The sequence below is a fragment of the Canis lupus genome, chromosome 9 (genome assembly GCF_048164855.1).
Source record: "Canis lupus baileyi chromosome 9, mCanLup2.hap1, whole genome shotgun sequence".
Classification (NCBI taxonomy): domain Eukaryota; kingdom Metazoa; phylum Chordata; class Mammalia; order Carnivora; family Canidae; genus Canis; species Canis lupus.
The window spans coordinates 50,391,970-50,419,789 of NC_132846.1; the positions used below are offsets into that span (position 1 = coordinate 50,391,970).

The 27,820-nt window shown below is 51.9% G+C and overlaps 2 protein-coding genes across 24 annotated transcripts in view; one reads left to right on the forward strand and one right to left on the reverse strand.

Annotated features, from left to right (window-relative positions):
- Positions 1–1,294, forward strand: part of TTLL5 (tubulin tyrosine ligase like 5) — a 270,361-nt gene extending 269,067 nt beyond the window's left edge. For 20 of the 23 annotated variants that reach the window (XR_012036921.1, XR_012036941.1, XR_012036924.1 and 17 more), the window contains one exon: positions 79–1,294. The gene's annotated coding sequence lies outside the window, so the exon portion shown is untranslated. Of the gene's footprint in view, positions 1–75 lie in introns of all 23 variants that reach the window. The other 3 variants (XR_012036922.1, XR_012036942.1, XR_012036932.1) reach the window with 1 other exon arrangement.
- TGFB3 (transforming growth factor beta 3) lies at positions 457–25,985 on the reverse strand. The gene is made up of 7 exons (XM_072839414.1): positions 24,189–25,985; positions 16,200–16,363; positions 15,777–15,906; positions 9,813–9,920; positions 7,570–7,741; positions 4,668–4,821; positions 457–3,776 (listed from the first exon to the last, which is right to left on the reverse strand). The coding sequence occupies exons 1-7, from the start codon at positions 24,673–24,675 to the stop codon at positions 3,618–3,620; spliced, it is 1,374 nt and encodes a 457-aa protein (XP_072695515.1). The 5' UTR covers positions 24,676–25,985; the 3' UTR covers positions 457–3,617.
- Between the last annotated feature and the right edge of the window lie 1,835 nt (positions 25,986–27,820).

Sequence of the window (27,820 nt, forward strand, 5' to 3'; positions counted from 1 at the left end):
GCTGGGCAATTTTTTAAACTCTGTTTTAGAAATGTGAACTACAAAGAGATGTTTTATTCTTCCATTTGGTTTCAGCAGATGGTGGGTCCAGGCTGTTCCCCACAGGCAGCTCCTGTACCTGGGAAGCTCGTATGTGCACATGTCTCCATTATCAGCCCGCAGCAGACAGGTCCTCTAGTGGCATGTGGATCTGCATCCTTAAACAGTTCATCAGAATGAGGCGACATACCCCCGATGGCTTTCCACTTGACCTCTGCTCCCTTGTCTCCTCACCTTTCCCTGGTCCTCTCTCTGGCTTCTACTGGAGAAAAGGTTGAAAGGCAGGCTGCAGAGCCACTGAAGGATTGACCGCTGCCCTGAGGAGTTACTGGGTGAGGACCCAGAGTCTGGGGTTTCTACACCAGGGTGCTCTAAACTCAGCTTTGAAATCCCAAAGGAAAAATGACACCCAACAAGGCAGAGAGAAAAGGGACTTTATTGACTTCTTAGTGAATGAAAACAAGTTTGAGCACATCAAAGCGTTTTGTTTGCTGGTGAGGGATGAAGACTGTCACTTGAGGGAGGAGAGAGAATATGTGTCTGAGATGTTCCTGGGCCTTCTGGTTCGTAGTTTGAGGACCATCTTAACTGTTGTCTAACTGGGTTGTGAATTGGTTAGGAGACAAATCAGAATTCCTCCGTGATTCCCTGGTGATGTGTAGAACCGAAATAAGATATATGGAGATCTTGTGAGAAGGCATAAGCAGGTATGAGCCCAGTAAAAGAACTCTGAGGCCAACTAGACTGCTTGGGATTGCCCTAAGTCACCATTACAGTTGGGTCCTCGAGCTCATTTCTGACTGCACTCACCATGTGCTCATGAAATGTTAAGACCAGACTCCAGATCTCTCTGTGTGTCATTTTTACTGGTACTGGACTTCTCTTGGCAATAAACAAGACAGATCATATGATTCCCCCCTCCAACAACGGTGTCTTTTCCAGTGTCCCTCCCTCCCCTCCCCCAAAACAAGCGTGTATTTCTTCAGACAGACAGACAATGGTTCATGTTTCTGTAGTGCCTGTAAGTGACATGTGGAATGGAGAGGCTGGACTTCAGACCCCTGCCCATATTTGTATCTGCTGATAAAGATAAGAATAGAGCTCTAATATAAAAAGAACATTTGGAATCACAGTGTGTTCTGTTTTCTTTGGGATACTTCAGGAAACATAACTCGTTGCCTCGGTTCATTAGGATGAGCCACAGGCCAACATTTTAGTGATGTCCTGTGAGGTTGGATAAGAAGGAAGGTTTATTCTAGGGTCAGAAAAATTATTACCTTCTTCCTTATTTAAGCCTCAAGGAAGGATCCATGACGTCAGATCTAATACACTGCTGCTCAAAATGTAGTGTTTAAGCAGCCTGGACCTTCCCCCAGGCCTAAAGCTGTCTCTAGAGCTGCAGCCTGAAATTGTGCATTTTTAATAAACACTTGGGTGTTTCTCATGCCCAATGAAACTTGAGAATAGCTGCCACAAGTGAATAGATTCTGAAGCTTGGGATAGCCATGGCCCATGGCCAGAGGGCTGGGCATGCTGCATCCCCTCTCTAGGCCCGGTAGCTCCCTCGGGTAAAATGGATCAGAGTGCCAGCAGCCATGATTTTAGGACAGGGACACAGCCCCCCAAATACAGTGGAAATAAATGGGTGCCACCGGGGATGAAGCCTGAGAGAGAAGCTCTTTAGAATTGGCTGGGCATGAACAAAGCAGGAAAGAATGTCTTGGTGACCAAACTCAGGAGTTCAACTGGGGAGCATTCCAAAAGGAGCAAGATATACACAACTACGCATACACACACATACACAGAGGCAAGAACATATCACATGGACCCTTCAACCTGCAAATTTTAGCTTCAGATAGACTTTTTCACCAATGGTAAGGTGATTTCAATAGAGGAACATATTTTTTGGCAGCTGCTAGATGGTTCCTCATTATGGATGGTTGCTTCTGGTGGACATCAATATAATAGAATTCTGCATTGCTCTGGGATCTGTGACCTCAGAAGAGAACTATGGAATTGTATTTCCTCACCCTCTCCCATCCCCAAATCTGACAAGAGGTTCCTGGCAAGCTTACCCTGATAATAGAATTAGCCTCATCTCCTTAGGCCATTTGCCATTGACAGTTTCTCTAATTTCTCAACTGATTTGGAGGGTGAGATTAGATTGTCAAAAATGATGTTCATTATTGATAGTGAACGTACAAACGAACACATTTCCATGTGCAAGGGTTCACACCAAATGATTTTTGCCCACAGATAAATGTAGGTCAAAATCAGTTTCTAAAAATCTGAGCCACTGCCTCTCTGTGTCTGAGGACAAACACTCCACAGAAGGAAAGGAGCACAAAGACCAGCTCAGTCTTCTCAGATGGCAGAAGGCAGTGCCAGGGTACTTGCACTAAGCAATGTATTCGGAGTTCAAGACTGCCCCAGTTTCCAGTTACCTCTGCTAGTACGTATGAATGTGGAACTAAGACCAGAGTAATTAAGGACTTACACCTTAGAATAGGCTTTTACTGTTCTAGAAACAATCTTCCAGAGGATGAAATGATCCAAGATTCCCCAAAAATATTTATTTATACAAAGATTTTGAGAGTAATATTTGTATTTGTCTTTATACCTCAGTCTATGTGTCTGGGGCCAAGTCATCGTGTGGCACATGTGCAACCTCCCCGCATGCCTCACCCGTTGGTAGCACCTGCTTCCAGGAACACCAGGTGAACCCAGGGTCTTAGGGGGTAGAGGCGAACCCATAATCCCCAAGACTGCACAGACCCAAAATCCAGACATGTGCACCCTGACCTGGAAGGTGTCTAGCCATACGTCCAAGAGGAAATACGATTGAGGAAGCAGGGGAGAGGAAGGACCCAGAGGGCAGAAAGGAAGGCGTTAATTCCCACCCTCTGCTTCTGAGTTCAGCATATCCATATGGCCCAATATCGCTGATGGCCCGGGAACCACATTACCTGGATTCTTCTCCCCTGTAATGACCATTGGTGCTGCTGATTGCTGTTGAGAGGACAATTTGCAAAAACAACAGATTCATCCTTAATCCCAGGTAGTATGAGACACGGTTCTGGGACTCTGTCTGGGTAACCTGTCTGAAGGAAAATGCTTGTCTTGTGTAATGTTCCAGATTCCCTAGAGCAGATGTGGGGCAGCGATGAGCAAATCTGACCTCAGAAGTGTCTTCCAGGCTGGCCCCGTCCCCGGCCATTCTCTGCCCTTCCTCCTCCCTAGGGTGTCCCAGATCCATGACCACATGATGTGTCACATGTCCACCTGCCATCCCTCTTCGTCTGTCCCCATCACCTCTGTCTACATCACAGAAAATCTGTGTATTCTGAAGAGTTGGGCCTTCCCCTAACCAAACCCACACTTTCTTTACCACAGTGATTCTCAGAGCCAGCAAGAAGGAGAAATGTCCCGAAAGGGAACTTCCGTCTCAGCCCTTTGCCCGGAGCCAACGGGTTGTGGGCTCCAGGCCTCTAGGTGAGGTCTGTTGCTTTTGTTTCCCGAGGAGCAGGCAGTCAGGCAGTGGCGGTTCTCTGTCCTCTCTCTCTGTCGCAGGCAGGTTCTCAGCTACACTTACAGGACTTGACCACCATGTTAGAGAGCTGTTCCACCTTGGGGGTCCTCCCGACATAGTACAGGATGGTCAGAGGCTCCAAGTCCTGGGGCACGCAGCAGGGTGAGGCAGACGCTTCGGGATTCAGAGTGTTGTACAGTCCCAGCACCTAAGGAGGACACGTCATTTAGAGGGTGGCAGGCCAGGCCTGGGGCCTGGAGCCCTCCCCAAGCTCCGAGGGCCGCTCCAGAGACTGAGCAAGAGGCAGGTTGGCCAGCGATGTCCTTTCGGGTTGGGTACACATCTCTGCTTGTTTGGGTGTTTATCAGCTTAAGCCGATAGCAACTGCTGGGTGACTTTAAATGGATAATGAACTATTCTTTGCTGTTAAGAAACACTCCACTTCTGGGTTTCCTAGCCATAACTGGTCACTCTGGTGAGAAGGGGTCTCACCAAACACTGCTTTGGGCCATTTAGTAAGCGCCAGTGTAAGAGCCCCCAGACATTGCAGTAATCGTGAGCTATCAGGAAATGTGTTTCACAAATTCCTGCCCTATTTTTGATTCCCCTTGAGGGAAATAAAGGCAAGCTAGTTTCAAAGTCCTGACTTCCCCCATCCCCTCCCTTTCTCTTCCCATAGTTTCATGTCAGCTTCCTCGGGGTGCTTTGCCTTGCCTTCCAAAGTGACTTCTCTACATGCAAGAGGCTGGGATGACCAGAGTTCTTTCACTGATGGCAGAAGCCTTTCTGCCCCAACATCCCTTGCTAGCCGTGTGTGCACATCTCTGACACACAGGGTGTGGTATGACAGTGCATTTCCAGAATGCTATGAGAGCTTTAGATACAACAAAATGTCTGGTTGAAACTAGAGAAGAAACATCAAAGGGCAGAATGTGGCAAAGTAAGAGTCGGGCCAGATCAGAACCTTCAGCAAAGAGATTTTACTTGCCCCACATCATCATTCGCTCATTCAACATTCAGCCCTTCATGCATTCGTTGGAACGAGTGGCCCGGTGGGCTCAGCCCCAGGGCCCCACATGGTGTGAGCCCCGCTGCGTACCGTGCTGTGGGTTGTGTCCGCACTGCGGAGGTAGGGGCAAGGGCCTGAGCAGAAGTTGGCGTAGTAGCCCTTAGGTTCATGGACCCACTTCCAGCCCAGATCTTGTCGGAAGTCAATGTAGAGAGGGCGCACACAGCAGTTCTCCTCCAAATTGCTACAACAACAAAAACCATTTATAGTCAACCTAAAGGCAACTACCAATATAAAATTTTAAAAATTTCACCGATGACCCTCATACTTTGTACCTAGAGTCCTTCCTGGTCACCCTAAGAGGTGGGCCAAATCAGTGGAATCCCAGGTTCAAGTGTATTGAGCAGTATATACCATAAAAGCATTTTTCTTGTGTTGAAGACCATGATCCCAAGGACATAACAGGCAGATACAGATGATGCATGAGGAAGAGAAAAAAGGCAAAGGTGGCCCTGCCCCCTTTTACATCCTAGATCAAAGCAGAGACATAAATTGCGTCACATAAAACCAAGCACTGAATGTTCTTAGCCAGCTCAGCTTTGTTGAGGTCGATTTTATTATTACCTTCCTAATGAGCACCCAACGAGACCTGATCTCTCAGCTCATGCCGCTTATATACTACATTAGACAGTTTAGACCAAATCTGGAGGGCATTGAATCAAAATGAAGTATATCCTTCCCTTAGACTCGTGATTCACCCCAATTTTGATCACCAGGCCATCTCAACTCTGTTCCCTGCAGAAATCCATTTGGCAGTGACCCTTGCCAAGTGGGCATCTGGCCTGTACTTCAATGTCTGCTGAGACCTAGAACTTCCTACTTCTAAAATCTGACTTCTTGTGAGTTCCAAGGGTGAACCATGGCAAACACTCTTGGCTATCTATTCAAAAGCCATTCCTACTTCCCTTCTCCCTTGCCACCTCCCATTACAGAGTCTAGAGCACGAGATAACTCCTTTTCCTAGCCTCTCTCGCAGGTAGGGGTGGTCATGTAACCCAGCAATGATCAATCACACATAATGAGTAGTATGCAGAGGGTAGAGGCAAGTTTTCGCAAAAAACAATCTATGCTTTATAAAAGTCACAGATGGAAGAGGAAACCCGCCAGCTCTGCCTCTCCTCCCTTCTTCTTGTCATTGAACACGGAGAAGATACCTGGAGCTTTAGCAGTCACTGTGACCATAAGCAAGAAGGCGAAAGCCAACATGCTAAGCACGGCAGACCCAGAGAAAGAGGCTGTATTCCCAATGGCATGATTAGGCAGCCAGACCAACCCTTCTTGTGAACAAGGAATCCTTTGTGGTTCAGGCCACTGTTACTTGCAGCCAAGAGCATCCGCTCCTAACTGACTGAGCCACACAGAACTAATCTACACGCCAGCCTTCAGACAGTTGGCGACAACTGCATTGCCTCTAGTACACCTTCAAGCTCAACATCCTTAGTTCACTCAGTTGCTCCTTATAAGACATGGCTTTAGATCTAAAGGTTTCCTAATTCATTCTCCCCAGCTCCATCCAGGCATCCTCCTCTCCAGCCAAACTGATCCATTCATGTTCCTTCCTTCCTCCCCTCCCTTCATCCCTACATGCCCAGACCTCACTCATCTGGGGAGGTTCAAATTCTGCACCCTTCTGAAGCCTTTCCTGCAGCCACAGGTGAACTTGATGCAGATTCTTAAAGCACTCTCTCCTTTGGACCTTCTCGTGGATGTGGTCATTCTCTACCTTTCAGTCAGTGCTGTGTGTGCTTGATCATCCCCCCCATCCCTGCTTATAAATGAGGAACTCAATGACATAAGAGGTTCTTTCTTTTTCTCTCTTCATAGTGGCTACCTACTACTTCTGAATTAGTTCATTAATTTCTCCAGCTCAAATTCCCTGGTACATGGAGACTGCCCTATTCCCCTTCCCCCAGGAGCATCCATGGACAGTTCACAAGGAACTGAGCACTTCTTTCATGGAAAGTTCTGCATGCAACTGGTGCAGCCACTCTGGAAAACAGTAATGGAGGGCCCTCAGAAAGTTAAAAATAAAGCTTCCCTATGATCCAGCAGTTGCACTACTAGGTATTCATCCAAAGATTACAAAAATACAGATTCCAAGGGGTACATGCACCCTGATCTTTATAGCAGCTTTATCAACAACAGTCAAACTATGGAAAGAGTCCAGATGTCCACTGAAAAATGAATGGATAAAGAAGATGTGAAATATATATATATGTATATATATACACATATATATAATGGAATATTACTCAGCCATCAACAAGAATGCAATCTTGCCACTTAGAACAACACAGATGGAGCTAAAGAGTATCATGCCTAGCAAATAAGTCAGAGAAAGATACAATATGATCTCATTCATATGTAGAATTAAGGAAACAAAACAGATGAACATGGGAAGGGGGAAAGAGGGAGGGAAGCAAACCATAAGAGACTCTTAATGACAGAGAACAAACAGCCTTGCTGGAGGTGGGTGGGGCTGGGCTAGGTGGGCGATGGGCATTAGGGAGGGCGCTTGTGATGAGCAGTGGTGTCGGACGTAAGCGATGAATCACTCACTAAACTTTACTCCTGGAACCAACCAATATTTCACTCTATGTCAACTCCCTAGGATTTAAATAAAAATTGGAAGAGAGAGAGAGAAAAAAAAGGAAGTCCTGCATTCACCTCCCCCCACCAAAACACGCGTCAGCGTACGGCCCGGGCCCTACCGAGAGGCTTCGGCCAAGTCTGTCTAACCCAAGCCTCTAAGCGACGCTCTGCCCGCCGCCCCCCCGCCCCCGCCGACTTCCGCCAGGCTTGAAATCCTCTTTCCTGGAGATGTTTGTGCCGAGCATCCAGGACCCCGGGGTAGCACAGCCTGGGCCGGGGCCGAGCAGCAGGCCCGTACACGCGGCCTCGGGGCTCCCGCTCGCCGTGGGCCCAGGCTCACCGGAAGCAGTAATTGGTGTCCAAGGCCCGCTTCTTCCGCTGGCCGCCCTGGCCCGGGTTGTCCAGCCGGTGCGGGGGAATCATCATGAGGATGAGGTGAGGGTTGTGGTGGTCCTTCTGCTTCTTGAGGCGCCCTAGGTCCCCACGGCCGTGGTCCTCCTCGCTGTCCACACCTGCGGAAGGGAAGGAGGCGGACAATCTCCTGAGGGGGGCCGAGTGGCGGCGGGGTTCCTGGCCGTCCGGCCGCGGCCCAGGCCTCGGGCTGCCGTCGGGCTGCAGCTGGGGGCCCCGGCCTCCCGGGGTCGGGTCCCCTGGTGACCCCTGCGTGTCCGTCCTCCGGGACCACACAGCCTTCCACGGTGCCTCCCGGGGCTCAGGGGCCCACGGGCTTCTGGGGAGCACCCGCGGCGGCTAACACATTCCTCTGGGCTGTCCCTGTAGATTGAGACTGAGAATCTCGGGGTGCGAGTTCCCTCCCGTGATCCGAGTCCGTCAGCACGGCACGGACGTCGCCCTAGAGCGGGCGATGTCTCCGTTGAAGATCACCGTGATGGAAGGACGCCTGGGCGGCGCAGCCTGAGCGTCGTCTGCCCTCGCTCGGGCGTGACCCCGGGGTCCTGGGACCGAGTCCGCGTGGGGCTCCCCGCGGGGAGCCTGCTTCTCCCTCTGCCTGTGTCTCTGCCTCTCTCTCTCTGTGTCTCTCATGAGTAAATAAATCTTTTTAAAAAAAAAATCATGTTAATGGGAGCCCGAGGAACGAGGCAGAATAACCGCTAACTCGCACGTGCAGTACTAGTTTCCAAGCGAAGCTCAGACAAGCTCGTGAGGCGTGTGATCCACAGATTAGCAAACAAACTCGGGGTGGCGGGTGGGACCCCTGCTATTTCATCCTGAAAGGGAAAGACTGAAGAGCGAATTAGTCTCAATTCCAAGGAGTTCTGGTTTGTGCCAGGCGGCTGCCGGCTGCTGTCCGTCACTGCCAAGGACAGGAACACCAGGAGCTTAATTTACATGGTGACAGAAGGGCCTTGAACCCCAGGAAAGGACACTAGGACCCGAAGACAAATGAGAGGCCTGAATCTAAGGTTCCCTTCTCTGAAAATCTTTTTTTTTGTTTGTTTAAGATTTTATTTATTCATGAGCAACACAGAGAGAGGCAGAGACAGAGGCAGAGGGAGAAGCAGGCTCCCTGCAGGGGACCCAATGCGGGACTCGATCCCGGGACCCCGGGATCATGACCTGAGCCGAAGGCAGATGCTTGACTGCTGAGCCACCCAGGTGCCCCCCTTTTCTGAGAATCTTTATGAACAAGATAACTGTTTACTAGGTGGAAGGATCTAGTCCTGACCTGTCCCATAGCTAAGGACCCCAGAGGTCTTCTGAGCTCTGAGGTTCTGTGATTAGGATGCTGGATGCTTGGCTTTAAAAAGAAGGGGAGGGGGTGGCCTGAAATCAAGCCCGTGAAGGGGAAGAGGACTGCCCGGGCCTGGGAGCCAAGAGAGGCTGCATCTTTTCCCAGACAAGCCTCTGCCCTCAGGCTCTGGCTTGGTTGGTTCCATCTTGAGGAACCACCTGGCTCTGGGTGTGCCTCAGTTAATCCAAAACGGGACCGTGAGAGGAAAGAGAACTTCCCTGAAATCCAGAGACTGCCCAAAGATTGAGCGCCTCAGAAACCGTCTGGAAAACCAGAAAGGACTCTCAACTGTTTCTCCATCGTAACACAAATACCCTGAGCCCCAAAGCAGTCATTCAAATCCGGATGACTCCTGGGTGGGAATCAGGTGGCCTCTGAGATATCTGAAAAGGTCAGTAGTCAGGACACCTGTATCCCTGGTCACCGCAGTTCACTTCTTCTAGGGAAGGGGAAGACAGCTACTATATGTGGAGCGTTTGTGGCACCGTGTTTTACGTTTGTTACCTCATTTAATTTGTGTGATAACCCTGTGAAAGAGGTATTCTCGTCTCCCTTTTACTGACTGAATTCGGAGAGGTGGACCCATTGGCCTGCATGACCGCACCACCCTTCCCAACGTTACACTGTCTCCCAGATGCTAACAAATTCTATCTATAAACTGAAAGTCACACGCCTTGCCTTTGGAGCGAAGCAGAATTACTCTACTATGAGATAGGTGGCCGTCTCTGTGAGGGAGTTTGGTTGCTTTCCTTGGGGCCTTGGTAGGGGTCTCCTGTTCTATGCCGCCCCATCAGGTCCCCTCCACCTACTATACACATCCATTTTGTTACCTTTGAATTTGATTTCCATCACCTCATGGATGTTTTCTAGGATGTCTCCATTGGGCTGAAAGGTGTGACATGGACAATGAATGCTGATTTCCAGACCTAAGTTGGACTCTGCAAAATAAGACACGGAATCAGTGAGAAAATTCTTTATGTGATGGGGAAGTGTGCCCATCACCGTGCACAGTGGGCCAGGGCCTCTGCTCCAGCCAGGGCAGTCACAGGAGCTGAGAAATACTGAAGGTCACAGGGGACAGGAAGTACCACCAAAGCTAGAGTGGACCTCCACATGTGTTACCACATTGCAGGTGTTTCTGTTGAACCAAAAAAAGGCATCAATTAAGGGGCATTATAAAGGAGAATTCCCCCTCTTTTTTAAAGCTTTATTTATTTGAGAGAGAGGGAGAGAATGCCTAAGTGTGTGTGTGAGAGCAGGGGGAGGGGCAGGAGGAGAGGGAGAGAGAGAATCTCAAGCAGACTCCATGCTGAGTGTGGAGCCCCACAAGGGGCTCAATCCCAGGACCCTGAGATCATGACCTGAGCCGAAACCGAGAGTCAGATACTTAACCGACAGCACCACCCAGGCGCCCCGAAGGAGAATTTTCATAGGCATCTCTTTTCAGAGGATGATATTGGGAAAAAATTGTCACCTGCCTACGTGGGGGCAAAAGAATGAGGTTATAGGAAGGGAGAAAAAACAGCCACCACACCGCAGAGGTGTTTGCTGGGCGAGGAGATATGCGAGCCAGCCTGCTGAGGAACGATGACATGGGAGGCGGGGGGCCCGGGGGAGGCCAGGGAGGGGGGCTCACTGAAGAACTGCGGAGTGGAGAGGCTGCGACTCAAAAGGCCACAAATCCCTCCAGATGGGAGGAAGATGGCAGAGTCTGAGCCCCAGGATTAGGAGTCAGGAAGCGATGCTAGAGGCGAGGCCACCTGCAGACCAACAGCAGAATCAGTCTGCAGGGAAGATGCCAGCCTTTCTACCAGGGCCATGACGGTGGGTATAAAGGGAGTGGTGGTTTGCAGAGGAGAGAAGATGAAAATCACAGTGACCTTTGGCCATAGTTTCCTTCAGGGGTAAGGACAGAACGAGGTCAAAGTTACTTGGAAGTATCTTCTCTGGGAATCCCTGTTCACTTCATGGGCAAGCCGGAGATGTGGATGGCTCACTGGGGGAAAACGAGCAGCTCGGGAAGACGTTGTGAAATCGGAGCACAGGCCGGAGGAACTGGCCAAGGGCCAAGGGCCCAGATGACACAAGCTCGGAGAGAACCAGCAGGAGGACATGTGGAGATGCCAGGGTTGCTGACAGAGACTCTGGTGTGAGAAGGCCAGCTGTGGCCCTTTCTCCTACTAGTGGTGCTGGGGCTACCAAAACTGGGGAAGCAAGGAACTTAGTAAAACGGGTTGAGTAAACTGGAGGGAGAGAAAAAGAAGAAGAAGAAGAGAAACATCTGAACTGAATCCAGTAGTTTTGTGCAAGGAGACCAGGAAGGCTCTGGTGTTGTGTCAACTTTGGTGGGTTAAGACGCAGCCAGGGAGGCTCTGTCAGCCCAGAGGCAGCAGCAGCAAGCTGTGGTGTAGGGAGGTCATGGGGAAGGGACCCCTGCGGGTTCGGGATCAGCATCTCAGCAAGCTGACTGATTCACTGTGCTCCCTCACTCTGTGAGCAGCCAGGCTTGGGGCCACCCCGAGATCTTCTTGAAATCTGGTCATCAGGGAAAACACCAGAGTCCAAGGCAGCTCACACCCGGCCCATGTACAGAATGGCTCAAGCCCATAGGTTCTTCCATAAACTCCAGAACCCAGTCTGATCTGTCCTGCTCCAAGCCAGGGCTGCCTCTCGGACCCACTGACACTTGCTGAGCTTGAAGACTCCTGTTCCAGAAGGTTAGCTCTTGTGGAGAGGGATGGGGCTAATATATAACAAGGAAGCCGATGCCCAGCCAGGGAACAAGGCGTGAATAGAGGCGGATGCCATAGGAGCGTCATCTTCCTGGTTTAAGGCCGTTGAAGGAAGGAGCCGGGGTGGCTGAAATGGGCTACAGGGTGTACTTCCTATTACCCAGAAGGACTCACAGTAGGCCACAAGAGACCTGGAGTGGGCAAGTTCTGTGATTCTGTGAGTTAGAAAGTCAAGGTGCAGAGGCTCCTGGTGGCTCATTCAGTTGAGCATCTGACTCTGGTTTTGGTTCAGGTCCTGATCTCAGGGGCCACGAGATCGAGCCCCACATCGGGCTCCTCACTCGAGTCTGCTTGGATATCCTCTCCCTCTGCCCCTTTCCCTGTGCATGTACCCTCTTTCACCTGCTCTCTCTCTCTCTCTCTCCCCCTCTCTCTCCCTTTTTTTTTTTTTTAAGATTTTATTTATTCATGACAGAGAGAGAGAGAGAGAGAGGCAGAGACACAGGCAGAGGGAGAAGCAGGCTCCATGCAGGGAGCCTGACGTGGGACTCGATCCCGGGTCTCCAGGGTCACACCCTGGGCTGAAGGCGGCACTAAACTGCTGGGCCACCGGGGCTGCCCTCTCTCTCCAAAATAAATAAATAAATCTTTAAAAAAGAAATAAAGTCAAGGGTGCAGATAGATGTGTGAGGGACAGTCAGGGTTAGGGGACAGGTGATAGTGGGAGATGGTGACCTGGCTCTGTCTAGGTAGACGACTCAGAGTGATGACAACAATCACCAGCTTTTGTGGAGCATTACACGTCAAGCACCACTGTAAGACTTCACATGCAGTAACTCATTCAATCTTTCTAATTATCCTACAAAGCAGGAACTGATTATTACCCACCCCCGTTACACAGGTAAGGGCCCTGAGGCTAAGGGAAACCAAATGGATTGCCCAGGGTACCCAGCCAGTAAGTGGGGAGCGCCAAGATCCAAACACCTGATGCCTGAGCCACACTCCTAATTATTAGAGACAATGAGGGACAAAGAGGGGGCAACAGAGACCACCAGGGAAGATGCCTTTGTTTTCACAGTGCCCCCCCCCCGGCCCCCGCCCCATCCTGAGCTATGATGCTGCTTGTGCTCCCTGCCCAGGCTGCCAGGGGATGTCTGGCTCTGCAACATAGTGCAACTGTAGACTGAGTGAAGCAAGAGCACAAGGGTGTGGGACCTGGGCCCCTCACTCCAGATAGGGCTCCAGCCAGCTCTGGGATCCAGAAGGCAAGCTGGCAACCCAGTGCCCAGTGGGCTCTCAGATGTCTGCTGAACGAATACAAGACCATATATGTGACTCAGTTTCCTCATCGGTCCACACTGCCAACTGCTCCATTTGGAGTCCATCTGCTGCCTGGTTTGGGGCCACGAACTCTGAAGAGACTCACGAGCTCTGCATAAGTAAAGGTCTGTGTGTGATTCCCCTGCGCGAGGCGGCGGGGCGCATCTGCCTGAGTGGGAACTGAAGGTTCCATGAAGAACTAACCTCAGAATTGGCAGCAGCGGGGATGGTGGGTGGGGGAACCCACAGGTTTTATTACGAAATTATCTTTTTGATGTCTCGAGGAAGATGGAAATCATTCTCAGTGCAAACTTCTCATTGAGCTCTGCAGCTGGGAAAATAAGAACTCCTTCAAGTGCCCAGGGCTTCAAAGAAATCCAGGTGGAGCTGATCAAAATCAGACAGGGAAGCTAAGAGATTAATTTCCCCAGCCTCTCCTCTCTGCAGCCATGTCAGGCTCTAGGTGGAGTGCTGTCTGAGTCAGAACTCCCAACTGTGCTGCCGAGGGCTGATCCTCGTCCTGTGGGTGCTCCTAGGCTTTTGCCCTTGTGCTCAGTAGGGGGGATAGGATGGAATGTCCGGGTATCCCTGGAGTTGCCCACGATCGGTCGGCTGAGCCACCAGGTAAAGCCCCTTCGGTGAGGACCTGCACACTCGGATGCCTGCAGAGCCCAGGCAGGTTAGCAAGCCAGCATAGCATGCTATGTGGGGACTGCCAGCCTCACTCCTGGGGAACATCGGGGCCTGGTAGGGCCTATGGAGCCATGAAGAACATACACCCCACCTCGAGAGGTGGCCACTCCTTATCTCTCATGGATCGTCACCAGAAAATGTTCCGGTTTCTCTGGAAAATCCAGAAGTCCAGGTTTTTTTAGTGAATCTCCTGACTTTAAAAATAGAAACTGTTGACCATGACTTAAATGTAAAACATTATTTAGGCCAAGCCTTAGTGACTTGACCCCAAAACATCAGGACAATTTTCTCAAAACATCAAGGACAAGAAAAGACCCACCTGCTCCTGGGACTCTGGACATCAGCCTGCAGATGGACGGTGCCCCTACGGCAGCTGATGATAGAATAAAACTCCAGGCAAGACAGGGAGAAGGGACAGATGGACCCGCCACAGGCACCCCCTCCCTTCCGAGCATCAGTCCAGGCAGTACCCCAAAGCAAAGAAGGAGAATAACAGCAAAGCATGGTGGTGCCAAGGAGACTCCAGTTCTGATCCAGGCCAGATGACCCTGGCCAAGTCACTCAACCTCTCTGGGCCTCAGTTTCTTTATCTGACCTAATAAAAGCTTACTCTTTTGTGACAGGATAAAAGTCATGGAGCTCTCTCAAATACATCTGGTCCCTAAAATGGTTCTATGAGGTATGCAGGGAAGGACCCATTACCTGATTTTCCAGGTGAGGAAACACAGCAAGTGGGCCAGATATTTGGGACATGTGACATTTGATATGCATACTGGACAGCTCTCCTTGGATAACCACCAAGCTTTCAAACTTGGTTGGACCCCAAGAGAACCTGCTCCCAAACCTGCTCTTCTTCCAATATTCCCCGTGCCAGTATGTGTTACCACGACCTCAGAAGCCATCCCAGATGCCCCTGTCCTCACACCCCACACCTAACCAGCCCATCCCCTGGGCTAGACCTCCAAGATAGACAACAAATCCATATCATCTCCATGCCCGTGGCTACCATGCTAGTTGAAGCGCCCATGGCTCTCATCTGGGCTCCTGCGATGGCCCCTAGCTGGTTTTCCTGCTCCTTCCTCTGACTTCATGGAAATCAGAGAGTCTTTTTTTTTTTCTTTTAAAGATTTCATTTATTTCAGAGAGAAAGAAAGCACTCAAGAGAGTACGAGTGGGGGGTGGGGAGCAGAGGGAGAGGAAGAAGCAGACTCCCAGCTGAGCAGGGAGCCCGACTTGGGGCTCAACCCCAGGACCCTGGGATCATGACCTGGGCTGAAGGCAGACAGGTGCTCAACCAACTGAGCCACCCAGGCACCCCCAGAGGAGTCTTTTAGAGATAAATCACTTCATTTTATATCCCAGCCCTGTTTATAATACTCCAGGGCTTCTTGTCACACATTGAGTAAGTCCTAAAACCTGACCATGGCGTTCCAGGTCCAAAGTCATATGGCCTCAGCTAACTCAGGCCCCCCCAGCTCTCTCCATTCCCCCCACATCAGCCTGTGTGCTGCTGCCAGAACAAATCATGCCTGCTGCCGCCTGGGGGCCTGGGCCTCACCACCTCCTCTGCCCGGCACATCCTTATTGTAACCTTCCCACGCTGGCCCTTCTCATTACTCAGACCTGGGTGCACACATTCCTGCTCACAGAGGGCTTCCCTGAGCACTGCATGTTGGACCCCACCCGTCATTACCACAGCGTCCCCTCTCTATCTCTTGGGGTACTCACCACCGAGGTTCCTATTCATCAGTACGTTTTCTTGTTTATTGAGTGTCTCTCCCCCCCGGAACAAAAGCCCCATGTGATAGGGACCCCACGGGTCTGGCTCACTGTTGCATCCCCAGGGCCTGGCTGAGCGAGCATCTGCATAAATACCGGTTGAGTGAATGAATGAATGAATGAATGAGGGACATGGCGAGCCGGTGGTGCAGCCAGGACTTGAACCCAGACCTGTGACTCCTCTAGTTTTGTCCTCTTCCTTCTATTTCGTGAATGACCAAGGGACCTGAGGTTCCTTCCAAAAATACTCAAGACTAAGAGTCCACCTACCTCTTCGCAAGAGCCATTCACGCACAGTGTCAGTGACGTCAAAAGACAGCCACTCGGCGGTGCCCCGGGTGGGCAGATTCTTGCCGCCGATATAGCGCTGTTTGGCGATGTGCTCGTCGGGCCGGAGTATCTGGAGGGCAGAGAAGGGAGTAAGTACCCCAGGCCGGGACAAGTACCGCGGCATATGTCACAATGCAGGAGGACAGGCGAGGGGAGCAACAGGAAACTAAAACTTCCTGAAGGCTCCTGCGAGCCCCGTAGTGAACGCTCCATCCTCACCAGAACAGGCAGATGCAGAAAGTTCTAGAAGGCAGGATTCACACCACACCCAGGGCTGCTGAACTCTGCACGGGAGGAGAGGCCCGAAATGGTAGAGGGGCTGGCTCTCCCGCGTGCGTGTCTTCTGTTCCAGGAGGGGCTCACCTGGAAGAGCTCGATCCTCTGCTCGCTGCGCTTGGAGCTGGGGTTGGGCACCCGCAGGACCCGGAATTCTGCCCGGAATAGGTTGGTTCCATTTTTCTCCACTGAGGACACATTGAAGCGGAAAACCTTGGAGGTGATTCCTTTGGGGCAGACGGCCAGCTCATCTAGGAGTCAAGCAAGCGAGGAGAGGTACGGTGGGAATGAGACCCAGAGGAGCCAACGTGCTGCCCACGGACACTCACCAAGTGGCCAAGGTCCCACCCATGACCTCCCTAGAGGCTCGAGGCCTCAGGCCTAAAGGTGGAGATGGGAGGAAGCTCTTGGTGGCCCTGGAATCACACCACAGGCCTGAGCCAGGAGCAGGGAGACCTGGGAGCCCCAGGACATGGCGCCAATGACTGGCCATCAAAGGCAATCACCCCTCTCCCAAGGCCTGGACATCTCAGCTCCGGCAGGCCCTCCAGGCTGCCTTACTACTCTTAGAAAACACAGATCCTCAAAAAATCGCAACAAATCCCCCTAGTAGTTTAATCATCTCACAGCTGGCTGACCCATTCCTGTGTTCCTTCGGCATTCATTCATCCATGACACGTGTAGTAGTAAGCGCATACTGTGTGCCAAGCATAGTGCTGACGCTGGGAAGCAGAAATGAAGAGACATGCCCCTGCCTTCAGGAGATTCATATCCAGGGGAGGATATTAATACAAAGACTCAAACAGCAGGACCAGCAGGAAAGTGTTGAGGGCCTTTGGAGAAGCTGGGGGGTTGCTGCAAGGAGATCAGAGTAGGGAGACAGCAGGGAGCACTTGAGGGAAGAGGGACCATTTGATCTGGGTCCTGCAGGAGGAAAGGGTTTGAGGGTGGAGAGGAAGAGGATTTTTCATGGAAGGACTGCTGGAAACAAAGCAGGGAGGGGAGGAGATGAGTGCGAGGACCTGAAGCAGCCCTGTGAGGGCCCCCAAGACGAGGTCAGGACAGCAGATTGGGGTCTGCCCACGGGGAGGCTGACCTGTCAGACTGAGAGGTTGGAGTTTATCCCATTAGCGGTGGGGAGCCATGGAAAGTGTTAGAGCCGTGCAGCGACATCATTAACACCCCGTTCTAGACCCATCGAGGCAGCACTGGTATGGCAAAGAGCCCACATCTCAGGCCTGGTGGAGCCGCAGATGTTTCTTCAGACAGAGCCGGGCCATCCCCATCGGCTCCTTTCTAAAGGTTTCTGTCCTTGACAGCACATGCTATGCCAGCCTCTGTCACCCTGCCGGCCTCTTCGTCCCTGTCCACAAGACACAAGGCAGCAGATGCTCTTTCCCACACCTCAGGGCCAGACGAAGAGAAAAGAAAGAGCCAGTCTTTTTCTCCTGTACACTTTACAACCTCAAGGTCTGAGCAGCATTAACACCCAGAGAAAAACTTTCTACACAAATGGTAACGATAGCCAGAACTTGAAATTCAAGCCCATAGACCCAGATTCCACACATAATGGACATGGCTGGAATGAGCTCATAATCACCCCGAGGGATGGTGTAGGAAGTCACGGACAAGGCGGGAAGGATCAGAGGCCTGGAAACAAGCAAATGCGCTACTGATCTTTAGGAAAGGATGAGTGAGTGTTTTTGGAAATTGCCATCTGGTGGGCCTGACACTGATTCTTAGAAAATTAATGGAACAGATGTTAGGAAAACAAATGTGTGAATGCCGGCTAATGAAGCCCTGATTAATAACTGGCTTTGAAAGAACAAATACTGCCAACTCTTCCCTCAACCATGTCAGATAGAACCAGAGAGAGGCATCAGTGATAGCAATTTAATTTTTCAGCTTGCCAGTTTGGAAGCCTCTGGACACGGAGAAGCTCGTGGACTGGCAAGTACTGACACACTTGGTTCTCAAAGGAGCTGTCATCAGTGTAGCTTCAGTCATAACAGCACCTCCAGTAACTGCTGAAAGATGGAATGAAGTTTGTCCATGTTGCTGTGGAAAGGAAAAATGGAACAGAAATGGCACGTGCCAGTAAGCAGAGTCAGAGGGGGGTCAAGACAGCGGGAGGCCAGGATACGGGGGGCAGTAATGAGCTCAGAGGGTCTTCAGGACCCCCTTGTGACCATCGTTCCTTTGTTGCTTCCAGCCCATCGATCAGATATCTGTTCCCTAAGATGGACTCCTCTTGGTGGGAACTTCAAGGAGATTTCAAGAAGGAGTGGGAAGGATCTTTGTTTTTTTTTTAAGATTTTATTTATTTATTTGAGAGACAGAGCATGAGCACACAAGCAGGGGGAGGAGCAGATGGAAAGAGAGAGAGGGAGAGAATCCCAAGCAGACTCTGTGCTGAGCAGAGAGCCCGATGTGGGGCTCCATCTCATAACCCTGAGATCAGGACCTACCTGAGCTAAAACCAAGAGTTGGATGCTCAACCCACTGAGCCATGCATGTGCCCTGGGAAGGGTTATTATTTTTTTTTAATCACTGGAACCTATAGATTTCTAGCAGAGTTAGAGGGACATTAGGGTTCATCTAGTGAAGAATCTGATGTCCAGAGGGGTCTTGGCCGGGCCACACATAAATTATTGATGCAAGCAAATTGACACTAGCAAATAAAGCTCAGACATAATTACTAGTGATTACAAGAGAACTGCCTAGGAGAGAAAAGAAAACGTAAATATAATCTTCTTGGCAATTAAATCCACTGAATAATGATGATGTTTTAATAATTTGTGGACTGAGAGTATAAATAAACCAACTGTACTAACACCACCTTACATTTTACAGAGCTCTTACCAACTCACCTGACCCTCTAACAATCCTTGAGGAGAATGAGAATAAGTCAAATTGACCATTTTACAAAGGAGAAGAATGAGCGTCAAGAAAGTTAAAGGACTAATCCCAAGGTCACGCAGCTGGTGGGTGGCAGAGCTGGTATTTGAGCCCAGGTTTTCTGACCACCCCTCTTTTATTAAAGTGGGACCTCTGGAAGTTGGGATGGGTCCCAAGTGATCATCTAGTGGAGTCACAGTTTCACCAACAAAATCAAAGCTCCCATGAAGTGGGCCTAGAGTAGCAGCCTAGGCCTAAGGAACAGCCAATTCCTGCTAAGTTCTGTGGGTCAGCCATGCTTCTGCAGGATGCTAGTATGACTGGACTAGAGGGTCCACCTTTAAAGTTAAATCATGACTATGCAAAAAATATTTATATTGATGGAGACTATTTTCTCTTGTTTTGCTATAGGGAGAGAAAAATAAGCAAAGAATGTTCATGTAGCGTATTCATGAACAAAATGTGGAAACAGCTGCCTATGTTTCGACCATGCCTTGTAAAATGTTTTCCAACACCAGGGCTCCTAGATGTGCCTTTGCTTGTATCCATCATTTCTGCCTGTAAAATCCTGCTAGTCCCAATGACGACATACGTACACTGGTTCTGTGCTGCTTCTTCACCCTGGCTGCACATTAGAATCATCTGGAGAGCCTTAAAAATAGGTGACTACCTTGGAGTGGGTGGGTCCAGAGCTAGCTAGCTTGCTTTCTTTTTCTTTCTTTCTTTCTTTCTTTCTTTCTTTCTTTCTTTCTTTCTTTCTTTCTTCTTTCTTTCTTTCTTTCTTTCTTCTTTCTTTCTTTCTTTTTTTTCTTTCTTTCTTTCTTCTTTCTTTCTTTCTTTCTTTCTTTTCTTTCTTTCTTTCTTTCCTTCTTTCTTTTTCTTTCTTTCTTTTACTTCCTTCCTTCCTTCCTTTCTTTCTTCCTTTCTTTCCTTTCTTTTTTCTTTCTTTCTAAAGCTCTCCAGATGATTCTAATGTGCAGCCAGGGTTGAGAACCACAGTTTATAGTGCTCTGCAAAGGGTACCATGGCTTCCAGATGTTCCGGAAGTTTGAGAAACTACACTTCGATGGTTTAACCTGAAATAGGTTGGCCTTTAAATGTACTAGACATGCAGTTTGGCCAATGCATCTTTTTTTTTTTTTTTTGAAACTTTGAATTAGAAGCCCATCAGGATTTTAAGCCCAGGTTCAAAATTGGGAATTTTCACAAAAAGATCCAGATTCTCTGCTCTTCTGGGAAATAGCAAGGTCCAGTCAAGCTGGACCCACATTCCCAAATGCAAAAATTACCAGGAACTGGGCAGTGGGTGCCCTCTTTTACCAGGGCATGGGCGCCTCTGGCTCCCCCCACCCCCCATCAGCTTCCCACACACCCTCAACCCCAAGGCCAAGTGTCCCATATGCTTTGGCTTGGTGCTGGTGCTGAGGCTTTTCTTCCATATCCTTTGCATTAGCTGGCTGGCCTCTGTGGGCACCATGTTTGCAGCCCCTTAAAGAAAGGTGTTCACCTAGTACATGGAGTCTTAAGCTTCGGTGGCCTTAGGAATCAATGGGGCACTTTTCAGAAATACGGATTCCCCAGGACCCCACCCGCAGATTCGATTCTGTAAGGGTGAGGTTGGCCTGGGAATCCACATTTTTCACACTCATGTAGCCCCTGGACCATTCTTGGAGAAACACTGACCTAGCGTGCAGAGGGCATTGGCACACAAAACGAATGAGTTCTGGGGATACGAAATGTCTTTTAATTTTCAGAATGAGCACAATCTAAATGTAGCATCCAGGAAAGAAAGGCTAACATATCAAGTTTTCTCTCTGCTCAAGATCTCTCAGTCTGCCGGTTGTCTTAGCGCCACCCTTGGATGAAAACAAGAGTCTCCCGCCAGCCACAGATAATTACAAGCGAGAAGTTAAAACGACACCCACACTGGTGATATCTTGATAACAGGGATGACAAAGGAATGGAGAAGGCTGTGTCTCCCCCCACCCCCACGACCACGTGTGTCAGAGAGAGCCTCTACACAGCCAACTCCTGGTGAATTATAAAAGGATTTACAGAGTCTTGCCTTCCGTGCGGAGACTGTTGAATCATCCCAGATGTATACACAAAATTGTTTCAGCTGCAAGACAGTTTGGAGATGATCTCTGACTTTACAGATGAGAAAACTGGCCTCAGAGAGATGACCTGCCCAATGCCACCTGGTGTGGCTACTTAACCAGCTCAAGCCTCTTTGTTAGACAAAGAAAACCCTTTGGTTGAATTTGGGAGAACATCTGTGGTGGTGTGAATCTCCTGGCCATAACAACAGGCGGAGGCAAGAAAGGACACACCCAGTGGTCCCTGGGCAGTCTGCCCCCAGGGTTACTAAGAGCTCCTACCCACCCCCCACCCTCCCCCCCCACTTGGTCCAATAAGTGATTTTTTTGTGTTGTAAATCAAAATGCTATTGAAGCCTTAAGGTTAAAGATGGGACTTAACAATGCTTGTTTGACACACTGGCATTAGTGCCTAACAACGTGCATTGTGCAGACAAAATGTTCAGGTTAGAGTCCCTGCTCTTTGAGGCAAATTCTTTAACTGATGCAAGTTTTTGCTTCTGAATCAGGGTCCCTATCTGACAGGGCAGAGCCAGGGGACGGACCCTCTCCTCTTTGCTCACCTTGGCACCCTTTCTCCTGCACCACTGGAAATTATTCCTTGCCACACTTCGCCCTCCAGACTCCCCAATCCCCTTGCGCCACCTCCAGCTGTTGCTCCCCTCTAGGGAGCAGGCTGGCTGGGAATGATGACATGTGGAAGGGAACGCGATCTCATCACTCCCCCCAGAAGCTCTGGCACCCAGAGCCTGCCAGCATCCCCCCACAGACCCAGTGGCTCTCCTGGCCAGGCCCTCACAAGCTCAGGACAGGCTTCCCTTGCGCCGAGCCTCTGAGGACGGCCTTCTGCTCCTGCTCGGCATCTGCCCACTGCCTTCTTTCTAATTAGCGTGTCTTCTGCATCTGCCTCTCCAGGGCTGGCTCAGCACCTGACCAGCTGCAGGGCGGGCCCAAGCCATGTCTGCTCAGCCTCTGTGTCACCTCCAACAGCTGCAGAGAGTCTGGGCCCGCTTCCTGTTTGCACCTGCGAGCCTCTGTGGCATCACCCGTGTCCCACGGGGCCCTGGCTCCTCCAGGATATCCCACAGAGCATCCTGCTCCCTGTGCCGGATTTGCTCCCAGCCTGCTTAGACTCTGTGGCCCCAGAGCCACCCCCGAGCTGCCACAGTCGCCAGGTCCCAGTGCTGCTGACAGAGCTGCACAGCATTCGCGTGCCCTTGCCCTGGCTTTCCCCAAGGCTGCCCGCCATCTGTGCCCTGAGTCTCTGTACAAAACCGATGTCCCCGGCGCCTCGATGCCCTCGCGTGCACCTGGCCCATTCATTCTCGGTGCGGCATTCCAGGCTGGATGGGCCCTGGTGACTCAGAGTCCCTCCTCCCTGGGACTCCACCTCCTGACCCGGATCCTTAAGGTCCGATTCCCTCTCCCTCACCCTGGGCTCTCTTCAGACCTCTCCTGCAGGCCTCAGCTTTCTATATCCGAGCCCATTATGTCCTGACTCGGTGGTTGCCCAGGGGTTGGGGGTTTCAGCCATCCTGGTGCTGGTCCCTTTGGAAACCGTAGGCCCTGGGCTGACCAGAGCCGCCCCACCTGGAGGAGGCCGGGGAGCGTGCGCCCAGCTAGGGTACTAACTCTTGCCTCATACTCAGGCTTCCGCCCCACACGGTAGCCACATCCTAGGCAAGGCGCTCCAGGCCGCCACCGGAAACGGGAGTGGGAACCCCTGGCCAGTAACCACAGGCTCCTGGAGCTGGCATGGGCCAGCTCCCAGTAGGGCCTTTTGCACCTTCAGCTAGAGCTGCTCCACCCACTAGCCACCTACTCCTCTTCCTTCTCTTTGGCCAGCTTCCTTTCAACCCCTGCAGTGCCCCCCTGGCCCCCCGCTCCCAGCCTGCTTCCTCCCACCCTTCCGCCCCTACTCCCCACTGCCAGGTGAGCCAGGGAAGAGGTAGTCAGGGTGGCGAGGACACCTGCTGGTAGGAAAAGCAAACAGAGCTGCTCCCAGAGTCCCTGGCCCAGAGTGGCTCACATTCCTCCTTCTCGGGCTGTCAGTTTCTCAACATCTGCCAAATCTCTCTCTCTTGTATTGAGGTTTTTTAAATGTCCGTTCAGTAAACACACATGACTTCCACACGTGTACAAACACACACACAGACGTCTCACCCAGAAGCCTCCCAGCTTCTCGGCACAGACGGGAGCCTCCTGGGAGGACACACTCCCAGACACATGTCCTCTCTGCACCCACAGCCACACCTCCCACCCACTCTTCCCGTGACACGCAGACACAGCAGGGCGGCCAGCAATCATCTACACGTCCAGAGCCACAACCCTGCTTTCCCCATGTCCACAGGCCTGGAAGACGCCCATTTTGAGCACATGAATCTGTCTACTGTACAAAGCCAGATTGCACATGGGCCGCAAGCACATGCACATGAGGGCATAGGTGCGTACCCTTCAGTCATGCTCACGGCTCCCGTGGGTCACGTGTGTGGCAGAGACGGAAGGGCCTAGATGGCAAGAGGCTGCCTCTTGCCTGGGCTTCCAAAAGCTTGACAGACATTACTCTGGGGCAGGTATACCCTTCTTCCCAAGAACTGGAAAAACTAAACCAAAGACGTGTCACAATGAGTTGTGAAAACAAGGGAGAAGAGCGAGATCTCCAGACTCGTGGGGCCTCAGGACTTTCAAGAGAACTGGCCCCTGTCCCTCTGGGGCCCCCCTGTGCTCCCAGCTACCTACCCCATCACACGTGCCAGAGCACAGATGTTAACAGAACAGCCTGATGTAATTCCACAGGAAAATCAGTCAAGGATGTGATGTGAGCTCAGCAAGCCACTCAACTCCAGGGCTCCGGGCCTCCCAGAAGCACCGGGCTCTTACCAGAATGGCTCTGTCTCCCTCCGCACCCACCTACCCAGCCCCTACTAGGCATCGCACCTCCTGAGCCTCGGTGTGGGTGAACCCCAGGGCACCCTGCTCTCAGGCCACTGCAAGCACACCGCCCGCCCCCGCCTGCTCCGTGGACTCCCTACTCCAGCTCAGACCCTTCGGAGCAGACACCCCAGCAAGAATTTGGACTTACTGTGCTCCGCCAGCCCCTGGATCATGTCGAATTTATGGATTTCTTTGGCATAGTACTCCGACTCGGTGTTTTCCTGAGTACAGCTGTCCTCCCTCTCTCCCTGCATCTCCTCCAGCAGCTCCCGGGTGCTGTTGTAAAGGGCCAGGACCTGGTAGGGGACGTGGGTCATCACCGATGGCTCGGGGGGACTGGTGAGTCTGAGTTTGCTCAAGATCTGTCCCCTAATGGCTTCCACCCTCTTCTTCTTGATGTGGCCAAAGTCCAAGGTGGTGCAAGTGGACAGAGAGAGGCTGACCGTGGCAAAGTTCAGCAGGGCCAGGACCACCAGAGCCCTTTGCAAGTGCATCTTCATGCGCAAGCTGGGGAGAGAGGCCGGGGGGCTGCAAGGCCTGGCGAGGAGGAGACCCCAGCAGTCGTGCAGAAGGAGGGAGGAAAACCGGGCGGCCTCCCTAGATCCCGAAGACTGAGGCTTGGCAAGAAGGTGCATGAACTCACTGCACTGTGAGAGCTTCAGGACTTCCAGGAAGCGCTGGCAACCCTGAGCACGAAGAAGCCGACTGTGCGCCTTGTAGCTCTGGGTTTCTTCTCCATGTGTCTAAACAGGTTCTGCTGGGCTCTGACTCCCAGCAGGCCAGGTGGAGGGCAAGCAGAGGGCTGGGAGGGGTGGCAAGGCAGCTGGGAGTGGGAAGGGAGCTGGAGTTTTTCCTTAGGTAAAAATAAATAGAGCGGATATCTGATATTGCCAAATGTCGCTTGGCGATGGGGAGAAAGTGGGTATTTTAAAGAAGGAGCAGAAGGACCATGGCTGGGTCCCAAAATCAAAATCCTCGCCTTGCCCTGAGGGAGGATAAGAAAAGAGAATGGAAAAGAAAAGGAAAAAAAAAATGTTTAAAAAAAAGTCAGATCACCAGTGAGTAGGTGGGGAGAGGCAGGGCCGGGCTGCGCTGGTCCAGCTAAAGGTGGGGGCAGCGCAGGACACACTTGTCTCTCGGGCACACCATTCATGCTTTCTCTTTTGTTTACACTTCCCCGGGGGCTTTCTAAATGACTTTGTTCACGCTGCCTCTCGTCTTCATTGGCTGGGAAGTGGGGGTATGTGTAATTGGAAGGCAGAGAGAACAGGCCCCTGGAGAGCAGCCCCAATAATCCACTTGGACGCCCAGGGTCACCAGCACCTCGGCTTGTCTTCTCCCTCGGCCATTGCTTCTGTTCCCTGCTTCTCTTTAAAAAATAAAAAGGAAGAGAAAAAAGAAGATAGCAGCCAGTTCCCTGCACGCCTGCTCCGGAAAGCTGTTATTCCTTCTTTCTCAGGCTTCTTCGCCTATCTCTGTCTCCCCTGTCCTGCTCATTCCCTTGGCCTTGGCTTCATGCTTTCCCTCCCTTCCTCTCCTTGCTGCTTCTCCCTCTCCTTCTCCCTCTCCCTCTCTCCCTCTCTCCCTCTCCCTCGCTCCCTCCGCTCCTCTCCCTCTCCCTCTCTCACACACACATGCACACACACTGCTTTCTCTATTTCTCTCTGCTGAAATTTTATACCTCCCTCCCATGACGTCTCTGGCCCGGGTGGGGGAGGGAGGGACCAGCGCACGCAGCCTCCTTTGCTGCACGATTTTAATGTTTTAAACAGGCACAGGAAAAGCCGAGCCCATTTGAAAAATACTTTGCGAGTCCTCTCGTTCTACGTGGTAACTGAACTTTTTTTCCCCTCTTGGAGTCACTCCTGCTACACGTTGACTGTTTTTCTGGAAAGTTACTCCGACGAATCCCTTCCCTCCTTCTCCCCCAGCTCCGTGGTGCTCCCGCCAGCTGTCAGGCCTCCTCTCCGGGCCCCGGCGCACCAGGAGCCCCTGCACCACCGCCGCCCCCCGCACCCCAACCTCGCCCCGGGCCGCCCCCGGGCCCGGCTGCGCACCGGCCAGGGGCGCGCGCGGGGCTGCGCAGGCGCGGCCGTGCCCCGCCTCGGGGGTGCGGGGTGCGGGGTGCGGGGTGCGGGGTGCGGGGCGGGCGGGGGGCGACGCCCGGCCGCGGGGAGCCGGGTCGGAGGTGGGCTGGGCTCCGCGGCGCTGCTGGCCCCGACTCTCCCTCCACTGACAAGCCCGGAGTCGGGCGGCGGGCTGAGGCTTGGAGATGCTCCAGGGCCGTTGCAAATGGTGGTGTTTTCCGGCAGATCGAGGGTGCCCTCTGGCGAGGCGAGGGCGCCAGTGAAGGAGCGCGGCGGGCCGGGGCCGGGACGCCCGGGAGGGTGGGCTGGGGGCCTGGGGGCGGGGGCCGCGGGAGAGGGCGGCGGGATCGAGCCCCGAGCCCGGGGGGCGGGGGGCGGGGGGCGCCTCCCTCTCGGCCCGACGTGCGCACAAGTGCACCTCTCTCTTCCCGGGGCCCCGCTCGGCAGCGGCAGCCGCTCTCCCAGAAATGTCCTCCAGATGTTCGCAGCCTCCCTCCCCGCCGCGGGCTCCGCGGGGAGCTGCGCCAGCGAGCGCGCAGTCAGCAGTTGGCCCCAGCCCATTTCCCAGATGGGTGAGGGGAAGTCTTCTCCCTGCGCTCGCTCTCCTTCCTCTCCTCCGCCTCAGCTGCTGGGGCTTTTCCCACGAGAAGCTCAGAGAGGGCAAGGCACGTTGCTTCCCCCGGCAGCACAGGACTTGCCTCTGGATTGATCACTTTCCTGGGACTCAGTGCTGCTCCCCGCCACCCCACCCCAGTCGCCCAGCCTTCCGGGACCCTTCCTGTGAGCTCTGCTTCCTGCTCCCGGCTCCTAGGCCGCTGGCATGCTCGCTGAGCCCCCAGGACACGGGTTGATCAGTTTGCATTGAGGAAACTAAAGCACAGAGCGATTTTCTTTTTCTTTCTAAAGGCCGCCCTGCTGATCGGTGGTGGAGGTGATACTCAACTCAGGTTCTTGTTGTCATTTGAATAAGGTGAGGACATCTAGGGCAGAAAGCCTAAAAGGGGCTTACCTAGACTCTAGAGCTGGTAGGTGTCAGCACAGAGTTGGACCTAGGAAATCTATTGCCAGAGACTAAACATTTTCCTACGCCATACTGTCTCTGAAAGTCAGCCACCTTTTGAGAAAGAACTATTTTGACCTTCACTGTGTGCCAGGCACCGTTCTGGGCTCTGCGGATGCAGCAGTGAGTAAAACAAAATCCTTGCCCTTAAGGGAGTTTATGTGGCCAGGGGGAGAAAGGGTAGGGAAATGGCAATAAACCAAATAATTAAGTATTGTGATAAAAGGTAAGTGCACCGTGGAATATAAAGCAGGGAAGTAGAATAGGGAGTGCCCCAGTTGGGACTGTTGAAACTTAAAATAGGGTGTCAGAGGAGACTTTACTGAGGCCTTTAAGCAAACGCTTGCAAGACAGGAGGAAAATTGTTGAAGTTGTATCCTTTCCCACTCCACCTCTACCGAATCAGTTTCCAGGGATGGGGCCCTGGCACATGTATTTTTTAACAAACCTCACAGGTGATTCAGGTGCTCAGCAAGGTCTGGAAGCCACTGCTCTAGGGTTTCTTTCTGCTCAGTGAGTACCATGCACCTTTTGTTTTCCGGAAGTCAGGGAAGAAGTGGGAGTTAAGGTCTGAAAACTGCCAGCAAGGTGGTAGTAGTGTAGCTATGAGCTCACACGAGATGGAAAAATCCA

Excerpts from the sequence above, each read along its gene's own strand:
- TGFB3 (XM_072839414.1), bottom strand. The coding sequence starts at position 24,675 with ATGCACCTTCTTGCCAAGCCTCAGTCTTCGGGATCTAGGGAGGCCGCC. Across the intron at positions 15,907-16,199 it reads AGAGGATCGAGCTCTTCCAG|ATACTCCGGCCCGACGAGCA; the intron begins GTGAGCCCCTCC and ends TCTGCCCTCCAG. Across the intron at positions 7,742-9,812 it reads GATGGAAATCAAATTCAAAG|GTGTGGACAGCGAGGAGGAC; the intron begins GTAACAAAATGG and ends TCCCTTCCGCAG.